This window comes from Dromiciops gliroides, chromosome 4 (assembly GCF_019393635.1).
Source record: "Dromiciops gliroides isolate mDroGli1 chromosome 4, mDroGli1.pri, whole genome shotgun sequence".
Taxonomy (NCBI): Eukaryota; Metazoa; Chordata; class Mammalia; order Microbiotheria; family Microbiotheriidae; genus Dromiciops; species Dromiciops gliroides.
In genome coordinates, this window is record NC_057864.1 from 153,546,136 (window position 1) to 153,566,403 (window position 20,268).

Here is a 20,268-nt window from a genome sequence, read left to right on the forward strand (position 1 = left end):
TCTCTTCTAGAATCTTGCCCTTCCTTTAGTTCAAACAACCATTTAGCTAGAAATGAGGTGGGATGACCAAGAAGAAAGGGGTTTTATGAGCATCCAAGGCAACAGGTCATAGGTTCCTCCCTCTTCCCAAACTTCCACCCTTTCCATCTGTTCTTTGTACAAAAGCCTATTCCTAAGGACTCTTCAGAGAACCGGAAACTATAAACTGTAAACAGTAAACTGTGGGGTCACCAACCGTCAGGAAAGTCTTTGGTTCCTTAAATCATTACCTCAACCTTACTGAAGAAGGGGCACTGAAAGAATAAGGTACAGGCTACATGGGATAATCTGTTTTAATGAAATTGACTATTTATATATGTACAAAACCAACAACAAAAGATATTACAATTTAAGAAAAAAAATACAATTGACCATCATTGGTCAAAAAGGAAACCCCCATCCTGTGGCACTCCAACCCTAGATTTGCCATCTAGGGGCTGGGAAGAAGTACACTGGGAAAGAGGCATCAAGCTCAGCCCACAAAGGTTTCCTTCCATCCTAGCTTAGGAGAACCACATTATTCAATACAAGAATTCCCTCCCTTTGCCCCCCAGCCCCTTATTCCTGGTAGGGGAGTGGTGGGTAAGGGAGAAGGGTGAGGACAGGAGAGGAAGGGAAGGCATGGAGCAAAAAAGGAAAGTTACAGGAGATGGTAACCTCCTTTTGTAATTCCAGAATGGGGGGGGGGAAGGAAAGGAGGAGGAGGAGGAAGAAAAGGGAGGTAATATTTGTCTGCTGGTCTGTCTCTTGTGTAGGACAGTTCCGCTCCTGCCCATTAGACTCAGTCTGCCCTGGGCCAGGGGAATTTCCAGTGTCGACCTAGTGGTTTGTGCCCTGGAAGGAGACTGTCCATCCAGGAAAGGATTCGGGGAACTGGCAGGGAAGGACTTGGTCTCCCATCCTTAGTAAGACACGGCTCCCGGCTCTCGAGGGGTGGTGAACAGGATGTCAGCTTTGGCATTGATGAAGTAGGTAACGATGAGAGAGATAAAGAGGATGCTGAGGCCCACAATCAGGGTGACAAACTATATGGGGGAAGGTCAAGGAGACAGAAGAGACAATCAGAATTAAGTGAAGCATGAGGAGCATGCTCTGGGTTGGGAGCTAGGATGAGGGAGGCTTGGTCTTCATGCAAAATCTCTAAGTGCTCTTTGACCAACAATCTGTGACCTCCTCAATCTGGAACTTAGAAAAATGGGGTGGGTTCACTTTTGCATTTCACTCTAATTTCAACTAGATTCTTAACTACTGAAGCAGAGCCATGGTTTACACCACTTTGCAAATTTTAAATAATTAACTGATAGATCTCAAGGACCAGAGATGAGACACCACAGGATCACAGACTGAGAATTAGAAGGAAGCTTAGTTTAGAGAGGGTTCTTTAGCTGCTGTCCGTGAATTTGCTTTTCTAACTGTATTTCAATACAATTGGTTTCTTTTGTAATCCGATGTATTTTATGGATTTAAAGACATTATTCTGAGGAAGGATCCACAGGCTTCACCAAACTGCCAAAGGAGACCACAACACAAAAAAGCTTAGGGACATCCTAGTTCAAGTCCCTCATTTTCCAGAGGAGAGAACCAAGGCCCAGAGACATACAGTGCTCTGTCCAAGGTCACACTACTAAGTAACAAAGCAGAAACTTAAGCCCAAGTCCTCAAGCTCAGTGCTCTTTCCACATCACAATTCACCTGGTCAATCTTTTGGGACAAGATATCTCAGACTCCAAGGTTCACCTGTAGTATCTCTAGAGTCTCATTATGGAAACAAATTACAAAAATGAAATTTCATTAGGACTAGCAATGAAAATTACTCCCCAATTGGATAAGGTGGCCATGGATAGAGATACCAAGGGAGCTGTTAGGAAGAAGGAAGAGTGACCCTAACTACTGCTAAGGAGGGAGGTGATACATTCTCCTCCACATGGGCACTCCGCCTCCCAAAAGGAAACAGAGGACTCATCTCTCTCCTCTTGCCTGCCCCGACCCTCTTGTATACCCCCAGCCCAAGTCCTCCCTCAGGTTCTCACCTCAAGTTCCTTGCTGGCTACAAGAAAAATGCGAGCACGAATGTCTTTCCAGCGGCTTTCTGTCCAGGTAGAATATTCAGAGGATCCCCACTGCTGCAGCTCAAAGGCAGGAGACACGGCCTTGGCCAGTCGTGCTGTGGAGCGCACACACTGGGGGAGCCTACTTGTCCCACTGGGGTCCATGGGGCCTTGGACCCATGCATACTCATACAGCTACATAGAGAACAAGATTCCACACCTGAATCTGCCATGCCCTGGGACCTTTGTACCAGACTTTTCCCTCCAAATGGCCAATACCATACATGTTCCCACTCTCCTGCACCTTCCCCCCTTGCCACACCAAGCCAATTTGGGAGTTGTTCAATGTCTACATCATCCTCTCTGACAACCCGATTCAATGCCCTTGGTCCTATCCCGGAAGTAGAGGTCCATCTCTGACAAGAGAAAGGACTTCATAGCATCCCTCCACCCCCACTTCCACTCACATCCTTGTTGGCATCTTGGGCCTTCTTTGGGTCTTGGCACTGCTCCCGGGTAAGATTGACCACAGTGCCAGTCAAGTTTGCCAGCACATACTGCACCACATAGGTGGTGTTGATGGGGCTGGAGACGGCAATGTAATGCTGGAGGGGCCCTTCTCCTGATTGGGAGGGCGAGAACCAGGAAGGAGAAGGTTTGGGTGGGATATAAGGAAGGGGTAAGAATGGAGACAGGACAGAAAAAATTCAAATGAACAGAGAGGCAAAAGAAAGGGTTGGGGAAGAGGGAAAGGGCAAAGAAGGAAAACAACAGTCATGGAAAGGGGAGAAAAATGGAATCAAGACTAAAGCAATCAAAATGAACCCACTTCCCCATCCCTGCTTTCTTTGCTCAAAAATCTCATCCATGCTTCTGTTGCTTACCTAGGAACACCTTCAGGTCCTGCCTGATAACTGACTGGAACCATGAGTTGTTGGCTTTAACCAGGAATCCATAGAGCAAGCGAGAGACCTGAGATTAATGAAGAGAAAGGGTCCTGTCAGCTAAATTCCAGAGATGAGTATGGGTAAGGGAGGGGGAAATCAGAAAATCTGTCACTGAGTGCATAGAAATGAGGACAGGGAGAAGCCTGGTCAGATGGATTCTAGAAGTAAGAAGGCTGTATCTGGCTGGCACATAAGAAATGGGAGTGAGATCTTTATGGATGCTCCCTAAGGAAATGTGTCATGAGTCCTCACTGGCAGAAGCCAGACCATCTGAATTCTGAGACTCTGGGGGAACATGCAGGGGGTGGTGAGGGACAGGGGGCAGCCTGCTGTGTAAACACACAGAGACAGAAGGGAGGGGTGGGAGAGTCCTGGGACCTTGCCAGGACTAGAGCCCCATCTGCTCTTACCGTTATTGGATCAGCCTCAACAGCGGTGTGGTTGCTTCCCCCTGCTAGCTGGTATAGTGCACGTCCCAGCACTGTGGCCACAGCTGCCAAGGACTGGGGGAGGTTGAGAGAAGAAATGGGGTGGCCCACCTCAGGCAAAACTTTCCTCCCTTCCCTATCCATACTCCAAGCATTGAAATCTTAACCCACCTTCAACCCATCTCTGTGTTCTCTCCCCACTATGACCAACAGCCTTATTCCAGCAGTGGTACTCTCCCTCCCCTTACCTATGTCAGACATACCAGTTTCTTAATGCTCATGAAATTGTCATCTGACATCCCCATTCACCCTCCAGACCTCTCCCTGAGTTGAGTTACCTTGGCCGTGTCAGTCACAAAGTCCATAGCCTCATCAGGTGTCAGGGATGCAGGATACTTCAGACCAATGTTTTCAGAGGTATCATAGATGCTCTGATAATACCTGTCAGGAGGGGGCAGTCTGAGTGTGGGTGACCTTTGGACAAAGCCAAGACCCTGTCCCTCAACTCTCCCTTGACTTGGTGGCTAAATATTTCACTTTTCATTCCCCTGGGGGGAGATATATTGACAAGCAAAGAAAGTCTACTGAAGATAGGAAGAAGAGATGATAGGCTAATAGCACAGCAAGAGGAGTTTTAGTGAAACAGAAAGCATCTGTTGATAGTGACAGTTGGAAGGCTTGGGAATGGACAAACAAGGGCATAATTTAGAATATGGACAAGATCCCTGCCAACCGGAGGAAGCAAGAATTATTACAATGCTATAGAAAGATGTACTTGTGATCATGTCAACTTGTAGCTTGTGAGGGGCCTCTAGCCCTCACCTAATATTAGTAAAAGCCCTAGTCTACCCACAGAACTAAATCGCCCTGATAAACACATTCCAAATATGTGCCAATCCATAGAAAAGCTCCCAATCAAGAGAGTGAATGGGGATCATGGAAATGATGAAGAAGATTCCCTCTTTATAAACCTGACCCTGAGTAAGTGGACAGAGGACTCCTAGCCAGGCTGGACTCCCCACCTTCAAGGGCTCTGGGCCCAACTTACTTTCCTTTGCCTCAAGACCCAGTCTGACCCATTGCAGGAAGGCAGTTTGGGGAGGGATTCAAAGTTTGGAAAAAAAGCCAATCTCTATAGGCTTCCTGCCCAGCAAGTGGTAGCCCTATTTCAGCCAGGAGCTGCAGTGGGCAGCAGGCTCTATTATTATCTGTCTTATCAATGGGGGAGAGCAGTGGCAGGGAGTGGAGTGAGAGAAGCCAGATAAGTTCCCTGGTCATGGCCATATCACTACCTCTGCTTCCCAGCCAGTTGTGAGGGGCTCTTTCCCAACTGCAGCATGACTCCAACAGTCCCTAATTACTATCTGTCTCCCCCAAATCACTCCACTGTGCTCCTGCTTGGGCTGCTGCCCTCTACCGGTGGGCCTAGGGAACACAGGTCTTTAGAGAGCCTGGTTGAAATTCTACCTTAAGGAGCAAAAACTTGCAGCTAAAGATAACAGGAAAGGTTAGCATGATTACTGGAGAAAAGTGCCTGAAAGCAGAACTTTACAACTCATCTCTAAGGAAGGGATCTTGAGTCAGCCTCAGCATGGGGTTTAGAGGCCACATGAAAGAAGCGTGTGTGATCTCGCCTAAGCACAGAGAGGGACAGATTCTCTTTCCTCTTTCTTGGGCCTGGAAGTTCAGAGATATTTCTCTGAGGTAAATGGAGAAAAGGACATGGGGCAGCGGTTACCTGTTATAAAAGGAGCCAGGGTGGTCAGTAAGCACAACACCAGAGATGTTTTGGCTACGGAGAAACCTTTGCAGGGAGGATGGTGGAAGAGAATGTTGTCGGTTTGCCTCTTGCATTGTCACATTAGGGACACCAGTGCTGCTATTCTTCAGTACGGTCAGGAGATTCTGGACCTGGAGAGCGGGAAGTGAGAGGCAGGAGAGAAGGGGAAAGAGATGCAGGTTGGTAGAAATCATGGAATCTGAACAATGGAAAAGATCTCTGAAGCCATCTAGTCTAACCCATCCCAGAGCAGGAAGAAAGAGGAAGGAGAAGCAGGACCTTCTGACAGTTTCTTTATCCACATGGCATAGGCTTGGACAACCCTAACTTTGCTGCAATAGTCAATCTGCCCAGACCTGATGGTAGGTTCAGTCTGGGACATCCTAGGGCTGAACTCCTCTAGCCTCCCAGGGCCAAGATACTCTGAGTATCTTTCTGTTTTACAGGGAAGGAAACGGAGATGCAGAAAGAGATGCAGAACTGTTTCTGAGCCAGAGGCAGAGAGCCAAGAATGAAACCCAAGCATATTTGCTTCTAGTCCAAGCATTCTGATCCTTGTCCTCCTCCTCCTTGTCCTCCTCCTCCTCCTCCTCCTCCTCCTCCTCCTCCTCCTCCTCATAATCAAACATTTATTGAGCACCTGTTATGTGTTAAGTACTAAGCTAATACGTGGAGACCCAAAGACTCAATCCTCACCCTCCAAGGGCTAATTATTAGCCTAGAAAACAGGACACAAACATAAAAATGTAAATACAAGGAAGCATATGCTAAATGCCAAGTGAGAGGCAAAGACAATAAGTAGGAATTCAATGGAAAAAAGCCCCAAGGCAATGGGATTTGAAAGAAAGCTAAGACTTGCTTAAACTGAGAGAAATGGGAAAGTAATTCCATGTAAGACAAATAGCCCACACCTAGCCTTGCTCCAAGTTTGAGAAAAGGGAGTTTTCGGGGGTTGGACACTCGGACAATAATAGGAGAATGAAGTGAACAGCTCAGGAGAAAGGGAATTAGGTAGAGCTGTCCTTCGCTCCCAGATAGCCCCATACTATGTATTCTTCCCAAAAGTTGACATTAGCAAGTAATCAATCAAGAAGTATTTAGATTTTTTTTTTTAGTGAGGCAATTGGGGTTAAGTGACTTGCCCAGGGTCACACAGCTAGTAAGTGTTAAGTGTCTGAGGCCGGATTTGAACTCAGGTACTCCTGACTCCAGGGCCGGTGCTCTATCCACTGTGCTATCTAGCTGCCCCCGATTTTTTTTTTTTTTAAGTATTTAGGTGTTGAATGTGATTGTGTATGTGTGTATATACGTACACACATATAAAACCTATATCAGATTGCTTTTTGTCTTGGAGAAGGGGGAAGGAAGGAGAAAAATGTGGAACTCAAAACCTTATAAAAAGAAATGTTGAAAACTATCTTTACATGGAAGTGGAAAATAATCAAATACTTTTGTGATTTAAAAAAAAAGTATTTCAGAAGCTCCTACAGCCAGGCACTATGCTAGGATAGAAATACAACAAATGGAAATCACAAAGAGTTTACACAGTAATGGAAGGAGACAAGAAGAGATATATAAATACATAGGGCATCAACATTAAATAAAACAATGAAAATGTACACAAAGCAGTTAAAGACAAGGTAGTTTGGCGGGGAGGACACCAGCAGTAGGGGGAGCTCAGGAAAGACTTCATGCAGGCAGGTGGCTGTCATAGCTTAAGCTGTGTGAGCAGGGAATGGATGATTGGAAGATGAGGTTACCTCGGTATAGATGGACTCATCTCTCTGAGACATGGGATCTGTGTGCATCCACAAGTCTGAAGAATTCCTCAAGGCTACCTATGGGTAAAGAATAGTAGGAGTTAGCAGCATAACTGAGTCCTCCTAGTTCAGGACCCCTGGCCAGGGGAGAAGAGATGGGTGCTGGGTTAGGAGACCTGAAGAAGAATTCAAGAGACAAAGGATCACAGGGAAGAGACAATGCTTGAGAGACATAGGAGACAGGGAGCGGGTATGGGAGAGCACATTAAGCAAAGAGAAGAATGGGAGTGAGTGAGAGCAACGCACCTGTCCAAGTTCCACGAATGAGTGTATGTTCTCTAGCTGGACAGGAAACTTGCCCTTTTCCATATCATACACCATCCGTGAGCTACCGATGTAATCAAAAGTCTCCTGTGGAACAGAGGTGGGTGGGAATGAGAAGAGTGTCACTGACATAAAGCAGCCACAGGGAGTACAAATAGTCACAGCCCCAGCTTGTTCCTCGAATCAGCCCAAACAGCAATGAGACTCTGCAGCTGCCCCCATATCAGCTCTGTTGGGAGAAGTGTGGCCCTCACTCGGATGGGTCCCAGGACAAGACCTAGAGCCAGAGGAAGCCCAGTGAAGGAGAGGTGGCCACAAGGCAGAAACAGGGGAATTCTTAGGGGAACATCAGCAGTGGATCGTCTGCTTTTTCTGTCCCACTCCTCCTCACTGCCTCTGCCCCGGCTGCTGCTGCCACACTCCACAGCCAGGCTACAGCACCAGCAACAAGAGTAACCTCAGGGACACTAAGGAGGAGGAGTCGGCTAAGAAACTGAGTCTAGAGAGGTTGGGAGAAATACCCTAACCTAGACTTGCCAAATTCAGCAAGAGCTCCCAATGAAAAGACTGAAATCATCTAACACTAGGACTTGGTGTTAGGGGATGGGGGATGAAATCAGGAAAGAAGGGCAAAGGCAAGGGAATGAAGAGGTGAAGCCATTCAAATAGAAGAAAAGTGTAGCAAGTTCCCAAGGGGCTCCCAAGCTGATCTCGCTTTTGGATGGGCACACACCAACACTAGGAGGGACTGACACAGGTAGTCATGGAACTTCTTGAGGCCTCAGCAACTGGCAACTGGTATCTGAACACAGGTAAAGGGCTCTCATGCCCTCCCCAGTCTAAAACCCAAGTGCCTTAGAACACAAACCATTCTACCAGTCAGGGCCCTTACCCCTTGGAAGAAGACAAACATAACATTCCGGGGCAGAGTTGCCACATCTGGCGCCTTCTGCAGAGCTTCAGCCACAGCCAGCTGGGTGATGAAGGAACCAACAGCACTCTCAGCCCCAGGAGCCACATTCCAAAAGAATGAACGACTGTCCAACTGGATATAGCAAAAAAAAGAGAGAGAAGAGAAGCTGTCAACAGCACACCTTTGCCAAGCTCTGAACATTTCTCCCTTTAAGGCCCATGAGTCCTGTCCTCTACTCAAGAGGACACCTATCCTTTGTGCTAAGAATAAAACCAATATGCTGTGTGACCCTGGGCAAGTCACTTAACCCCAATTGCCTCACTAAAAAAAAAACAAAAACCAATAGTTTTACTGAATGGCTTGACTGCTCATGTATAGTTAACATTGAATTGTTTGAGTTCTTGGGGGAAGGGGATGGGAAGGAGGGAGGGAGAAAGAGAATTTGGAACATAAAGTTTTAAAAAAATTGATGTCAAAATTTGTACTTTACATGTCATTTGGGAAAACAAAATCAAATTCTACATACTGAATGGCTCCATCCTCTAAGTAGCATATTGCCCGCCTTGAATACCCTGCCTCACCTAAGTCCCTAGTGCAACTGTCCTGTGGTAGTAAGATTTGACATTCTTGAGGGAATCTGCCCCATGCCAACAAACTCCATCTAACACTCCAGTAGATACAGCTCCCCCCACACCCCATTCAATGGCTTCTGGACCAGCACCTACCCTGGTGGCAGCGATGATCACCTTGTCCCCAGGCTCTAACTTCCCAGATGCATTCAAAGGATTCAATGTGTTCCACACGTTGAAGTCAGTCAGGGGGTCACAGACAACTTCTGGAGAGGACAGAGATTATCTGGGATGGGGAGGTGGGGCACAAAGGAAACAGGGAAGGCTCCTTTGACCAAATCCTCCATCTCTTCCAGGTCTTTTTCTCTGTCACACTCCACCCCCTACTTTCTTTACGCCATCATAAGAAAAGTATAAAACATGCACAACAGTTTTGGAGTTACTGATGTTGATTATATGATATTGATACTCATATTGGTTAGATCTGCTGGACTCTGTATCATTTTGCTAAGTAAGTCTTCCAGTAATACCTTGCCAGGCTAGGGTTACTTTCTCTTCAGCCACTCCTGTATCCCTAATGCCATGTGCTGTGAGTACCCCCAGCCCTGCCCCTGGGCCCCAGACCCACCTGGGTTGATGCTGAATGTGTTCTGGATAGCACTACGCCGCATGCAGGTGACTGTGCTGGTGACGGCGTGCATGTGTGAGAAAAGCTGCATTGCACACAGTGGGTAGGCTGGAGCAGATCCATTCACTCCCCGGTTGTGGTCCCAATAGCACTAGAGGAAACAGAACCATTGAAATAAAGGGTAAGGGCTAGTTAGCTGTTCCAAAGGCTTCTTCCACTGTCTCACATGAAAGTACTCTTCCCTGTACTTTTTTTTTGGAGGGGGCGGGGTGAGGCAATTGGGGTTAAGAGACTTGCCCAGGGTCACACAGCTAGTATGTGTCAAGTGTCTGAGGCCGGATTTGAACTCAGGTCCTCCTGACTCCAGGCCCAGTGCTTTATCCAATGCACCACCTAGCTGCCCTGCCCTGTACTCTTTAGAAAAAGGTCCCCAGGGGGCAGCTAGGTGGTGCATTGGATAAAGCACCGGGCCTGGATTCAGGAGTACCTGAGTTCAAATCCGGCCTCAGACACTTGACACTTACTAGCTGTGTGACCCTGGGCAAGTCACTTAACCCCCATTGCCCTGCAAAAAAACAAAAAACAAACAAACAAAAGGTCCCCAGGGCGTTGTTTGTTGTTAGTCCTTCATTTTCATAGAGGACCAATGACTCACAGGGCAGTGTCTTAGACCAGATTTAAGTGAGGCAGACTTGCACAAAACTGTCGGTCCTACTTTCTCTTCCAGAGTCATTAAGTCCAGTGTCGAGACAAAAGTCCAAACAGCTGGTGACAGCCAAGGATTCATCAGATATCCTTGGCATCTTCAGTGTCTGACCAAGCTCTAAGCTCTTCACAGTGCCTACCTCAGTTACCTTCATGGCCACTGGGACAAACTGTTCTCATCCACCCATTCCACCAGGGAAAGTCTTCATGTGCTTGGAGTAGACATCCCCCTAACTCACCAGCAGGCCATTGGGTTTGAGGCCTATCAGTTACCCTCAACCTGGTCAAGTCATCTGCCAGGGTGACATCATTTGCCCAGGGTCACCGAGGTCCTAAGGGTCCTCATGACTCCAGGCCTCCTGTCTCCTTAGACACCTATGGGCTCGATCTCTGCAGCTTCCATTAGTGGGGACACAGGAGTAACCCACGTAGTGGAAGAGGAAGAATCACTACCATGATTTGGTAAGGAAATAAGCTGATCAGTAGAACAGACTAGATTTGGATTTTCTGGAACAACAATATACAGAAGCAAAGAACACTATCCCAGTGTTTGCTAAACCCAAAGGTCTCAGCAAGAAATTACTTCTCAGATCTATGGATAGAGGAGTTAATGACCAAAGGAGATAGAGAGGCTCATACAAGCTGTAGCATGCACAGTGGCCACACTCTAAGCTGCTAGCCTGGGCCAGGAAGCCTTATCATTAGTGCTGCCAGGTGTCAGAGGCTACTGGTTCAATCTCAATGTACTCACATGACAGAAATCCTTCCACTTCAGTTTTCCTAGCTTAGCTCAGAGAACCCTGCTTTACTATCTTCCACTGGGCTTTTTATACCTAATAATCTGCCCCCAACTCCTATCCAACATTAAGAAGTGAGACAGGAAAGACTGTCGAGAGTGGAAGAGGTCAGAAAGGATGAGCACACACTTTTGGGTTATTTTCTTCAAAAATTCAACATGCATTTACTAAGCATTCACAGTGTGCAAAGGACTATGCTAGGCACTAAGGGAAATAAAAAGTTTATATAAGACACAATTCCCAACAAATGGGAGAACATTTATGTACTCTGTATACACTCTATTCTTAGGCCAACCCTAAATGCAGGAGGAGAAGGAGGAAAGCAAAGAAAAAGGACACATTGTTACCTGCTTGATAACTTGTGTTTCATTCTCATCTTCTAGCAGAAAGATGGGGAAGTCAAAATCCTCATAGGCTAACCCATTGCCTAGTGGGTTCCACTTTAATTGTTTGCAGTGGGCATACTCTGACCCATAGGAGTTAGAGTAGATACCTGAAGGGAAAAGGAACCCATTACTAGGAGTGTGTGACATATGATACAACGTGAATGGATCTTGAAAGCCTAGTGTTTCTGGGAATAGGCACAGTTCCCAGAGAGGAACCATGGTACCAGCAGGCCCCAAGCTATCCAGCTTGAAATCTGAGTGTCTTGGGAATGGGATGGATGGTAAAGATGAAGCAACAATGGCTTCTCCAAAGTAGTTAGTAGGTCATTCAGGTGAATGCACGCACACACATCTAGCATACATACCACATTTCTCACAATAGGCCACAATCATATAGAACATATAGACAGTTATATACATTCACTTTAATGATCCTCTTGGGGACAACAAATGACCTACTCAATGGCATTCAAATAATAAGCCATGGGTCATGGTTCCTGTCTCTTTGGGGCTCTTACCGAACCCATCATTAGGGCACTCAACACTGGGAGAAAAACCATCTACAGGGCTGGGTTTAGCGAGAGCCACAGCAAGACCAGAGATTCGTTTGGTTCCCTTCAGCTTCTCCATCAGCTTCCTAGAACAAAAAGAAATATTAGAGCAGGGGAGAAGGGAAGAAGAAAGTGTCAGGCAATGCAAAATCCTTGCTTCTCTTTCTATGGGTAGGGGAAAATATCTGACTGGAAAGTTAAGTTATTTCTTTCCTCATTTAGCCCTATTGTGGGGTTCCTGATTCTAATCCTAATCCCAGTTTCTCTAGACTCTGGATAATGCTGGTTGTTATCTCTCTACCCAAACAGTACCCAGCCAAATGACAGATTTAGTTTCAGGATCATTGAAAATGTTCTCTTTAAATCTATACCATTTTCCAAAAGGAGTCAATATCAGGGAAGTCAAAGGTAGTGCCTATCTTCTGAAGCCAGGAAGAGGCTCCTATTTTCCTCTGGTTGCTCACCTTTTCCAGGCATGCACACCCAGAGCTTACCTGGTAAAAAGGTTGCCTTCCAGTAATACCATGTAGGGTGGGTTAGGGCCATCAGTTAGGACCCACTTCAGGTCTTCCTCCTCTTCCACTACATGGATTACTCCTGTGTCCCCACTAATGGAAGCTGCAGGGATCAGATGGAACAAAGTAAAAACCCTGGGATTTATTCTATTGACTCTACTTCACTGGGCCAGCATTCAGTGAAACTCCCACAACAATTATAAGAAAATAGAACCACGCAGGGCAAAACCACAAGTTCTCATACCACTTCATACATAAGCTAACTATAGTTTCTCTTTCCTGGAATCTAGGTTGGGGACCCTGAAACAGTTGGACATGGAGAAAAGGCATTGCTTGATAAATAATGATCACAAATGACAAACACTTGGAAAAAGCTCTGAGTTTGAAACAACTTTTACAAAGATTTGAGGGTAGACAAGAATAGTCAAATTTGGACGCCATTTGGCCTTGCAAACCAGGGAGTGCTGCAGAACCTGGTTTAAATGTAATTGGGATGGGCAGCTGGGTAGTGCAGTGGATAGAGCACTGGCCCTGGATTCAGGAGTACCTGAGTTCAAATCTGGCCTCAGACACTTGACACTTACTAGCTGTGTGACCCTGGGCAAGTCACTTAACCCCCATTGCCCTCCCCCCACAAAAATGTAATTGGGACAGGCTTAACAAAATAAATAAAAATACAATACAACATAGATAATGTTAATTTGTGTTTTTCTAAGTCTATATATAAGCTTTGGTCCATTTCTAGTTGAATTTGACCTGTAGATCATTCTAGTTGTACTAAATGTTACCTGGGGAGAGAGAAAGGGATTTTGGCTATGAAAGATTAGTAACTCCTGCTCTAATGAGGCTTGGGGAAAAGAAAATTTATGGGAAACCTAGATTCGAGCCTGGGGAGTATCCCTGGTTTATTATGTGATCTTAAACAAGTTGCTTAACCTCTCTGGCCAATCAATGGCAATCAGCTAAACTGCTCCCTAACCACCTCCCCTTATAGGGACAGACTGTATGGAAAAAGAAACCTCTACAACAATCCTTTGAGCTCCCTAGGGAAAGGAGTCCAATAAACACAGGATATTGTTATCAGTAAACCAACACCGTGTCTTACTATTTCTCTAGAGGATTATCATGCTAGCAACCTCAATTAAAGAGGGTGTGTAGCCTGGTTCAGAAGTGGATGAACTTGAAGAGAGAGAGAGAGACTTAGACCTAGCCAGATTGAAAAAGAAATGAGGAAATAGCCTGAGTCTTGCTCCTCCTCCTTTCAGTACTGGTGTTCAGCTTTGCTTATAAGACCATGCTTTCTATAGGGCTGTGGTAAGCATAGGCAGCATGACAGATAAGTCACTGCCAACATGGGCTTAATAGACTAGCAGTATCAGGACCTGGCTCCCAGGGGAATGGAAGTTCAAGCCCCTATACTTAGGGTTGGAACTAAAACTACGGTTAGAGACTATAATGGATCCACCACTCCTCACTCCATGTTGAGTATAGCTTAACGATTATTTCCAGCAATGATCCTATAACTTAAGGGGATGTCTGAGACTAGCCAACCTACATGCAACAAAACATCAACTAGTTGACCAAAGACAGGACAGGCTGATAATAGGGAGACAACACACTAGTAAGTTAGGCTTCTCAGAATAGTTCTGCTCGTCTAACAGGTCCCTTCATCAACCAGAGACATGGTAGCCTAACTGTTGAAGATGCTTTAATCCATGGCAGAAAGCTGATGAAACCAAAATATCCATTCACTATAATCTACACAAGCTAAGCTGATGCATTTTTTTTTTTTTGGTGAGGCAATTGGGGTTAAGTGACTTGCCCGGGGTCACACAGCTAGTAAGTGTTAAGTGTCTGAGGCTGCATTTGAACTCAGGTCCTCCTGAATCCAGGGCCGGTGCTCTATCCACTGCACCACCTAGCTGCCCCACTAAGCTGATCTTTATGAGTTTAAAGTGATACTCTCATGGAGCCTCAAGTCATAGGAAGAAAAGGGATCATTTTCATCAGTTTTATGGAAAAAATAGATCCCAAGCCTCAGAAAAATTAAATAATTTGTTCAATGTCACATAATATGTCAGAAAGTGTTTCTTAGCACTCTCTCTGCTAGAACCCATCATTAAAATTCTAACTTCCTATTTCAAGAGGAAATGTGATGTGCAGAAGCAGGTACTACTGATGGAATGAAAATCAAATCATGAGACTACAAGAGTAAATCACCCCATTCTCTCCTCTGGGATGTTCTTTTATTCGGGGCTTCTTAGCACCACTTCATAATTCATCTCTTCTTCTGATAACAAGAGTTCTATGATTTCGCTGATTCCCATAAATGACAATAAATAAGCCTTCTCAGAATTTCTTCCTTATCAAAAACTCATTGCTTTGCAGAAGTCCACCTCAGAGTATGAGAATATCATTGTACAATAGACAAGCAGTCAAAAGATCACAGATCTAGACCTGGAAGAAATTCAGAGACTATCTAGAGAGAGCATTTATTAAGTGCTAACTATGTGCCAGATACTTCTTAAGCACTTGAAATATAAATACAAGCAAGCAAGACATTTACTGTCATTAAGAAACTTTCATTCTAGTCCAAACTCATTTTGCAGATAAGGAAACTGTGGCTCAGGCAGGTTAAGTGACTTGTTCAAAGTAAAAATCAGACCAAGCATCAGAGGTGGGATTCGAATCCAGGTCTTCCATTCCTGAGCCAGAGCTCTTTCTATTGGACCATATTCGTGCACAAGACATAACTGTTTTCAAAAGAAGAAATGCAAGCTAATCACAACCACTTCGAAATGTACATGGTCATTAATAATCAGAAAAAAGGGAAATTAAGATAATCCTTAAGTACTACCTCATAACCACCAACAGTCAAAAATGTTAAAAGAAGAGAAAACCTATCCTTGGAAGGGTTATAAGAAGACAGGCATGATAATTCTTTGATAGTAGAGTTATGGATTGGTTCAACCACTCTGGAAAAGTTTGGAATTATATAAGAAGTTATTTAATTGTTTATTCCCTTTGACCCAGATATTTTGTTGGTCCTACATCCCCAAGGAGCTTATTGACAGCAAGAAAAGATTTATATATTTTAAAAATTTATAACAATATTAGTGATGAGAACTAGAAATAAAATGTGCCCAATGACCACAGAATATGTGAATAAATTACATGTGAATTTAATGTTACTGAACCTTAAGGAGTAACAAATGTGCAGAATTCAGAGAAACATGGGAAGACTTATATGAAGTAGATGAGAGGTAAAAGAACGGTGATATCAATCAATATATAAAGATAAAAAAGAAATATACAGATATAGATTATCTGTCTATAAACAGACAACAATGTCAATACCCGTATGGAGGGGTAACAAAGGTCTGGTCAAAAACAATGATCATTACTACTACAAAAAATTAAGAGAGTCTTCCTTTTTTGAAAAATCAATAATCTTTTGGAAGGGATGTACTGTGTAAAGGGGTTTGTTTAGCTGTCTTTTGGGAAGGATATGATGTGTTAGAACGAAATGTATGGGAAAAAAAAAGAAAGAAATGTATGGAGTAGAAGGACCTGAGTTCAAATCCAAACTCAGACAATTACTAGCTGTGTGACCCTGGGCAAGTCACTTAACCCCAATTGCCTCAGCAAAAAAAAAAAAAAGATCAATCTAACAATCAGATGTCATATCACTGATTTCCCTCCTTCCCTGTTGTTACTAGCCGTTTCCTGCTACCCTCAATTAACATTCAGTGTACCTAATACAGGCACTGGAATACTGGGAACATTAAAGCATGAATTTCCAACTTACACTGGCAGCCAATCTGGTGAGTGGCATTGAGCAGGCGGACACAGGGAGCTGTTCTATTCAAGGGGATGTAGATCTTCCTCTCCACTGAATTTGCTTGGCACAAAGCTGAAGAGAAAGCAACAGGTGTAAGAAAGAAGCTTTTAAAAGAAGGCAGGGGGGCACAGTTCCCTCACTCATCTTCTCAGCAAGGAGGTGGCAAGAGGCCAGCATATGTCAGTGGGAAAAATCCTGCGTTGGGAAACAAGTTCTAGTTTTAGCAGTGTCCCTAACGCATCTACTTACATTAAGCAAATCGCTCAGCCTCTCTGGGGTCAGTTTTATCCTCTGCATATTGTGAGTATATAAGTATATTATACTCACTTAATATTTTCATTAGGATACAGGAAGGTACATGGTCTGTTCCTCCCTTCTCCCACTCTTCCCCCCAAATCACTAGGGAAATTCAAAAGAATTATGGCAAACCATAAGTTCCCATTACAGAAAATGTGGACAAAGGAAGCCCTATATGCCGACTACTGATTAATTTTTAAAACAACACGAACCCAGGGGCAGCTAGGCAGCGCAGTGGATAAAACACCAGCCCTGTATTCAGGAGTACCTGAGTTCAAATCCGGCCTCAGACACTTAACACTTACTAGCTGTGTGACCCTGGGCAAGTCACTTAACCCCAATTCCAGAGCACTGCCTGGATTCAAAATCTTTCTCTGTATTCCCAAGAGAGGAGGTAGAAATGGAGGAAACCGGTTTAACACAACACACTACTGTCAGATTCAACTCTCATAACTACACCTAAGACACTGGTCGGTCAGGTGAGGGAGTGTGGGCTTTCTCCTTCTCTGGAGATCCTGAAGGACAAGAGATACCAACATTTGGGCTGGAGAAGGAACAGTGATAGCTAGAAAGAGGGAGTGGAGCAGGATAACCTTCTACGGCCCCATAAGGTGTATGATCCTACACGAAAAGCAAATCTTTGTAAGCAAACACCTGCTGCAGTTCCCTCCCCTCCCCCCCCCTCCCCCAAATCTTCAGGCTCCTGGAAACATCGATTCCTACTTCTGAATAGCCAAGGAGTGCAGGAGTCTGTCTCAAGCTACTTGACAGAGGAGAAACTGAGGTACGGGGATGAAAACGAGCCCTTATCCTAGAATCAACAAGAGGTGAGACCCCAGGAGCCTCTAACAAGCCCAGGTAGAGGGTAGTGGCTTCAGATACCAGCCCCTCCGGGCTGAGGGCGGGACACTGTGAAGGCTCCCTCGGGGAGGGCTTGGGGCTTTAAATCCTCGAGAAGGGCGGAACTTGTGTCGGGGGAACGCAGAGTAGGGGGGTTTAGGAGTCGGCGGGACAGGGGACTCAAGAGCCGACAAGGGCGCCCGGGCAGTTTCGGGGTGAAGGAAGTTCTCGCGAAGAGGACCTCGGGGCTCCAGGGGGTGGGGAAGACTCACCTGCCAGCAGAGGAACGAAGCAAAAGAGGAGGCAGGTACGCCGGCCCCCAGAGGCGGCTCCTCCGCCACCCCCAGCAGTGGCCATCTTGCCTCTCCGGGTCGCTTCCGCCTCCTACCCCCTCCAGCCTTACAGAGGCCTCTCTAGGCCGCTCCACTACCAGTCTCTGTGGCCTTCAGGCGGAAGTGCGTTAGGCGTTGGGTGCTTCCGGCTGCGGCTGTGGGGCGGTGCTGACGTGGAGAAGACCTGGGCGAGTCGGGCTGCGCTTTGGGCCGCCGCCGGAGCTGAAGCCGGGGCCTGGGCCAAGGCGTACAAAGATGCTGACCAAATTCGAGACCAAGAGTGCGCGAGTCAAAGGTGGGGAAGGAAGAAGGGGCAGACAAGGGTCCCCGGAGACTGGGTGGGAGTGTGGCGATTAAGGTGGCGCCTTCGCCCTAGGAGGAGGGGGGGAAGGGGAGGAAGAGCGATCAGAGATCTGGGGCCTGAGGGGAACGGGGCAGGGTCTGCCGGGAAGGAGGGGGACCTTTGTGATCCCTGAGTTTTCCCGCACCTCTTCTTTCAGACTTGACCCCTTTTATTACGTTCCCCTCTCTCCCCTTCCCTATTGCCTAGCACCTTCACTATCCTGAACGCCCCCTCCTCCCACACAAATGTATTGGGGGGGATTTGTATTTCCCAATTACTTATCTGTGATCACGTCCCATTCTATTAGAGTGTAAGCTCTTGTAAATGTCTTGCTTGCTTATATTTGTTTCTTCCTATTACCCTGCACCTGGCACTATCACATAGTAGGTGCTTCGTGCAGCCTAGGTAGGATTGTCATTCTTTTTTCCTTTTGATTTATTTGAAAAGGTGAAATGATGGACAGGGTAATATTGCTAAGAGCTTACCAGCTCCTACCCATCCCTCAGTGTCTTACAGAGATAATTTTTCAGCTGTCAAGCCTCTTTTTAATGCATATAAACTAAGTTTTGTGGGTATAGTTCTTGGGTTTTGAACTCTGATCCTGTTCCCACCTACCTACTCCAGTCAGGGACCTTTTGGGGGACAAAGACTAATTACTTTTTTTGTGTGTGGTGAGGCAGTTGGGGTTAAGTGACTTGCCCAGGGTCACACAGCTAGTAAGTGTCAAATGTCTGAGGCCGGATTTGAACTCAGGACCTCCTGAATCCAGGGCCGGTGCTCTATCCACTGTGCCACCTAGCTGCCCCTAATTACTTCTGCCGGTAGAGGCTGCACTATTCCTACCCTGTTGTCTTCATCATAATTTCTTCTGTCCCCAGACCGTGTTGTGTGTCTACTTTGTAAAGGCAGAGCTAGTTGGTGCAATGGATAGAGCCCTGGGACAGAAATCAGGAAAGACCTGAGTTCAAATGTGACCTCAGACACTTGATAGCTATGTTACCCTGTTTAAGTCATTCAACCTATGGTTGCCTCTTTTTCTCATCTGCATAAAGGGGATAACAATAACACCTACCTAGAAGGGTTGTTTTAAGGATCAAATGAGATAATATTTGTAAAAAAGCACTTAGCACAGTGCCTGGCACATAGTTGGCACTATATAAATGCTTATTCCCTTCCTTCCCCTCTCTTCCCCTCCTTGTCTCTGAAACCTGAAGACCTTTTTTTTTTTTTTAATGGTTTTGTTTTATGGGGCAATGAGGGTTAAGTGACTTGCCCAGGGTCACACAGCTAGTGTCAATTGTCTGAGGTCGGATTTGAACTCAGGTCCTCTTGAATCCAGGGCTGTCGCTTTATCCACTGTGTCACCTAGCTGCCCCTGAAGACTTTTTATAAAGACTGACTCTATGTGGAGATAGGAAGAGAAGGTTATGCTTCCTTGGACTCTGTCAGGGATTCCTTAATAAAATCGGAATTGGAAGGAAAAGGTAAAGGAGTAAACTTTGCAAGGACATTGAAAATTAAATCCCATCTTTTAGGTTTAGTAAGACCTAGGATTATAAGGGGTCATTCCTAGTTTCTCAGGTTCTTATGAAAATCTTGATTATCATAAAGTATGTTTAAGGTTTTTCTGTATTCTTGGGTGGCAAGGAGTTAGTGGTAGGAGAATGGAAAGTATTATGAAAAAATAACTGTTTCAAGAAGTTTTGTGGTATTAGAAAGTACAGGGCAGGTAGGTGGCGCAGTGGATAAAGCACCGGCCCTGGATTCAGGAGTACATGAGTTCAAATGCGGCCTCAGACACTTGACACTTACATTAGCTGTGTGACCCTGGGCAAGTCACTTAACCCCCATTACCCCGCAAAAAAAAAAAAAGAAAGAAAAGAAAAAGAAAGTACAGAAACCCTTGGTGTACAGTCATGACCCCTTAGAGAAGGAATTGTAGGTAGAAATCCCCTATCCAAAGTAATCAGCTCTAATATGTGACCATAAGCAAACTGTCTGTTCCCCAAAGGCCTTAGTTTCTGAATAAATGAGAGTTAAAATATAGCTATCTTTTGACTTCTCCAAAAAAGGTAGAATGAAGAGAGAAAATATGATTGCTAATAACTTATCCTCTCCCACGTATTACAGCACATTCTGTGCTCTACCTAGACTTGCTGTTCTTGGTCCATAATGTTCACTCTCCTCACTTCCATTAATGGAACCCCTACCTCCCTTCAAGGCTC

The 20,268-nt window shown here is 45.4% G+C and overlaps 2 protein-coding genes across 3 annotated transcripts in view; one reads left to right on the plus strand and one right to left on the minus strand.

Annotated features, from left to right (window-relative positions):
* Positions 1-314: 314 nt before the first annotated feature.
* On the minus strand, positions 315-17,839 carry NCSTN (nicastrin). 2 transcript variants are annotated; one of them, XM_044000253.1, is made up of 17 exons: positions 17,641-17,839; positions 16,199-16,303; positions 12,370-12,493; positions 11,843-11,961; positions 11,286-11,431; positions 9,437-9,587; positions 8,965-9,071; positions 8,219-8,371; positions 7,309-7,413; positions 7,003-7,080; positions 5,201-5,373; positions 3,801-3,903; positions 3,445-3,537; positions 2,972-3,059; positions 2,555-2,709; positions 2,070-2,282; positions 315-1,064 (listed from the first exon to the last, which is right to left on the minus strand). In XM_044000253.1, the coding sequence occupies exons 1-17, from the start codon at positions 17,723-17,725 to the stop codon at positions 942-944; spliced, it is 2,121 nt and encodes a 706-aa protein (XP_043856188.1). In that variant the 5' UTR covers positions 17,726-17,839; the 3' UTR covers positions 315-941. The 2 variants fall into 2 exon arrangements, with proteins under 2 accessions (XP_043856188.1, XP_043856187.1); XM_044000252.1 differs by having other exon boundaries at positions 8,965-9,074; positions 17,641-17,837.
* Positions 17,835-20,268, plus strand: part of COPA (COPI coat complex subunit alpha) — a 41,401-nt gene continuing 38,967 nt past the window's right edge. Inside the window, exon 1 of the mRNA XM_044000251.1 lies at positions 17,835-17,995. Coding sequence (XP_043856186.1) covers positions 17,956-17,995 — 40 coding nt within the window. The 5' untranslated portion in view covers positions 17,835-17,955. The remainder of the gene's footprint in view (positions 17,996-20,268) is intronic.

Coding starts and splice junctions, on each gene's coding strand:
- NCSTN (XM_044000252.1), bottom strand. CDS start 17,725: ATGGCCACTGCTGGGGGTGGCGGAGGAGCCGCCTCTGGGGGCCGGCGT. Junction 7,081..7,308: donor CATTCGTGGAACTTGGACAG/GTGCGTTGCTCT, acceptor CTTTACCCATAG/GTAGCCTTGAGGAATTCTTC. Junction 5,374..7,002: donor ATGAGTCCATCTATACCGAG/GTAACCTCATCT, acceptor CCCGCTCTCCAG/GTCCAGAATCTCCTGACCGT.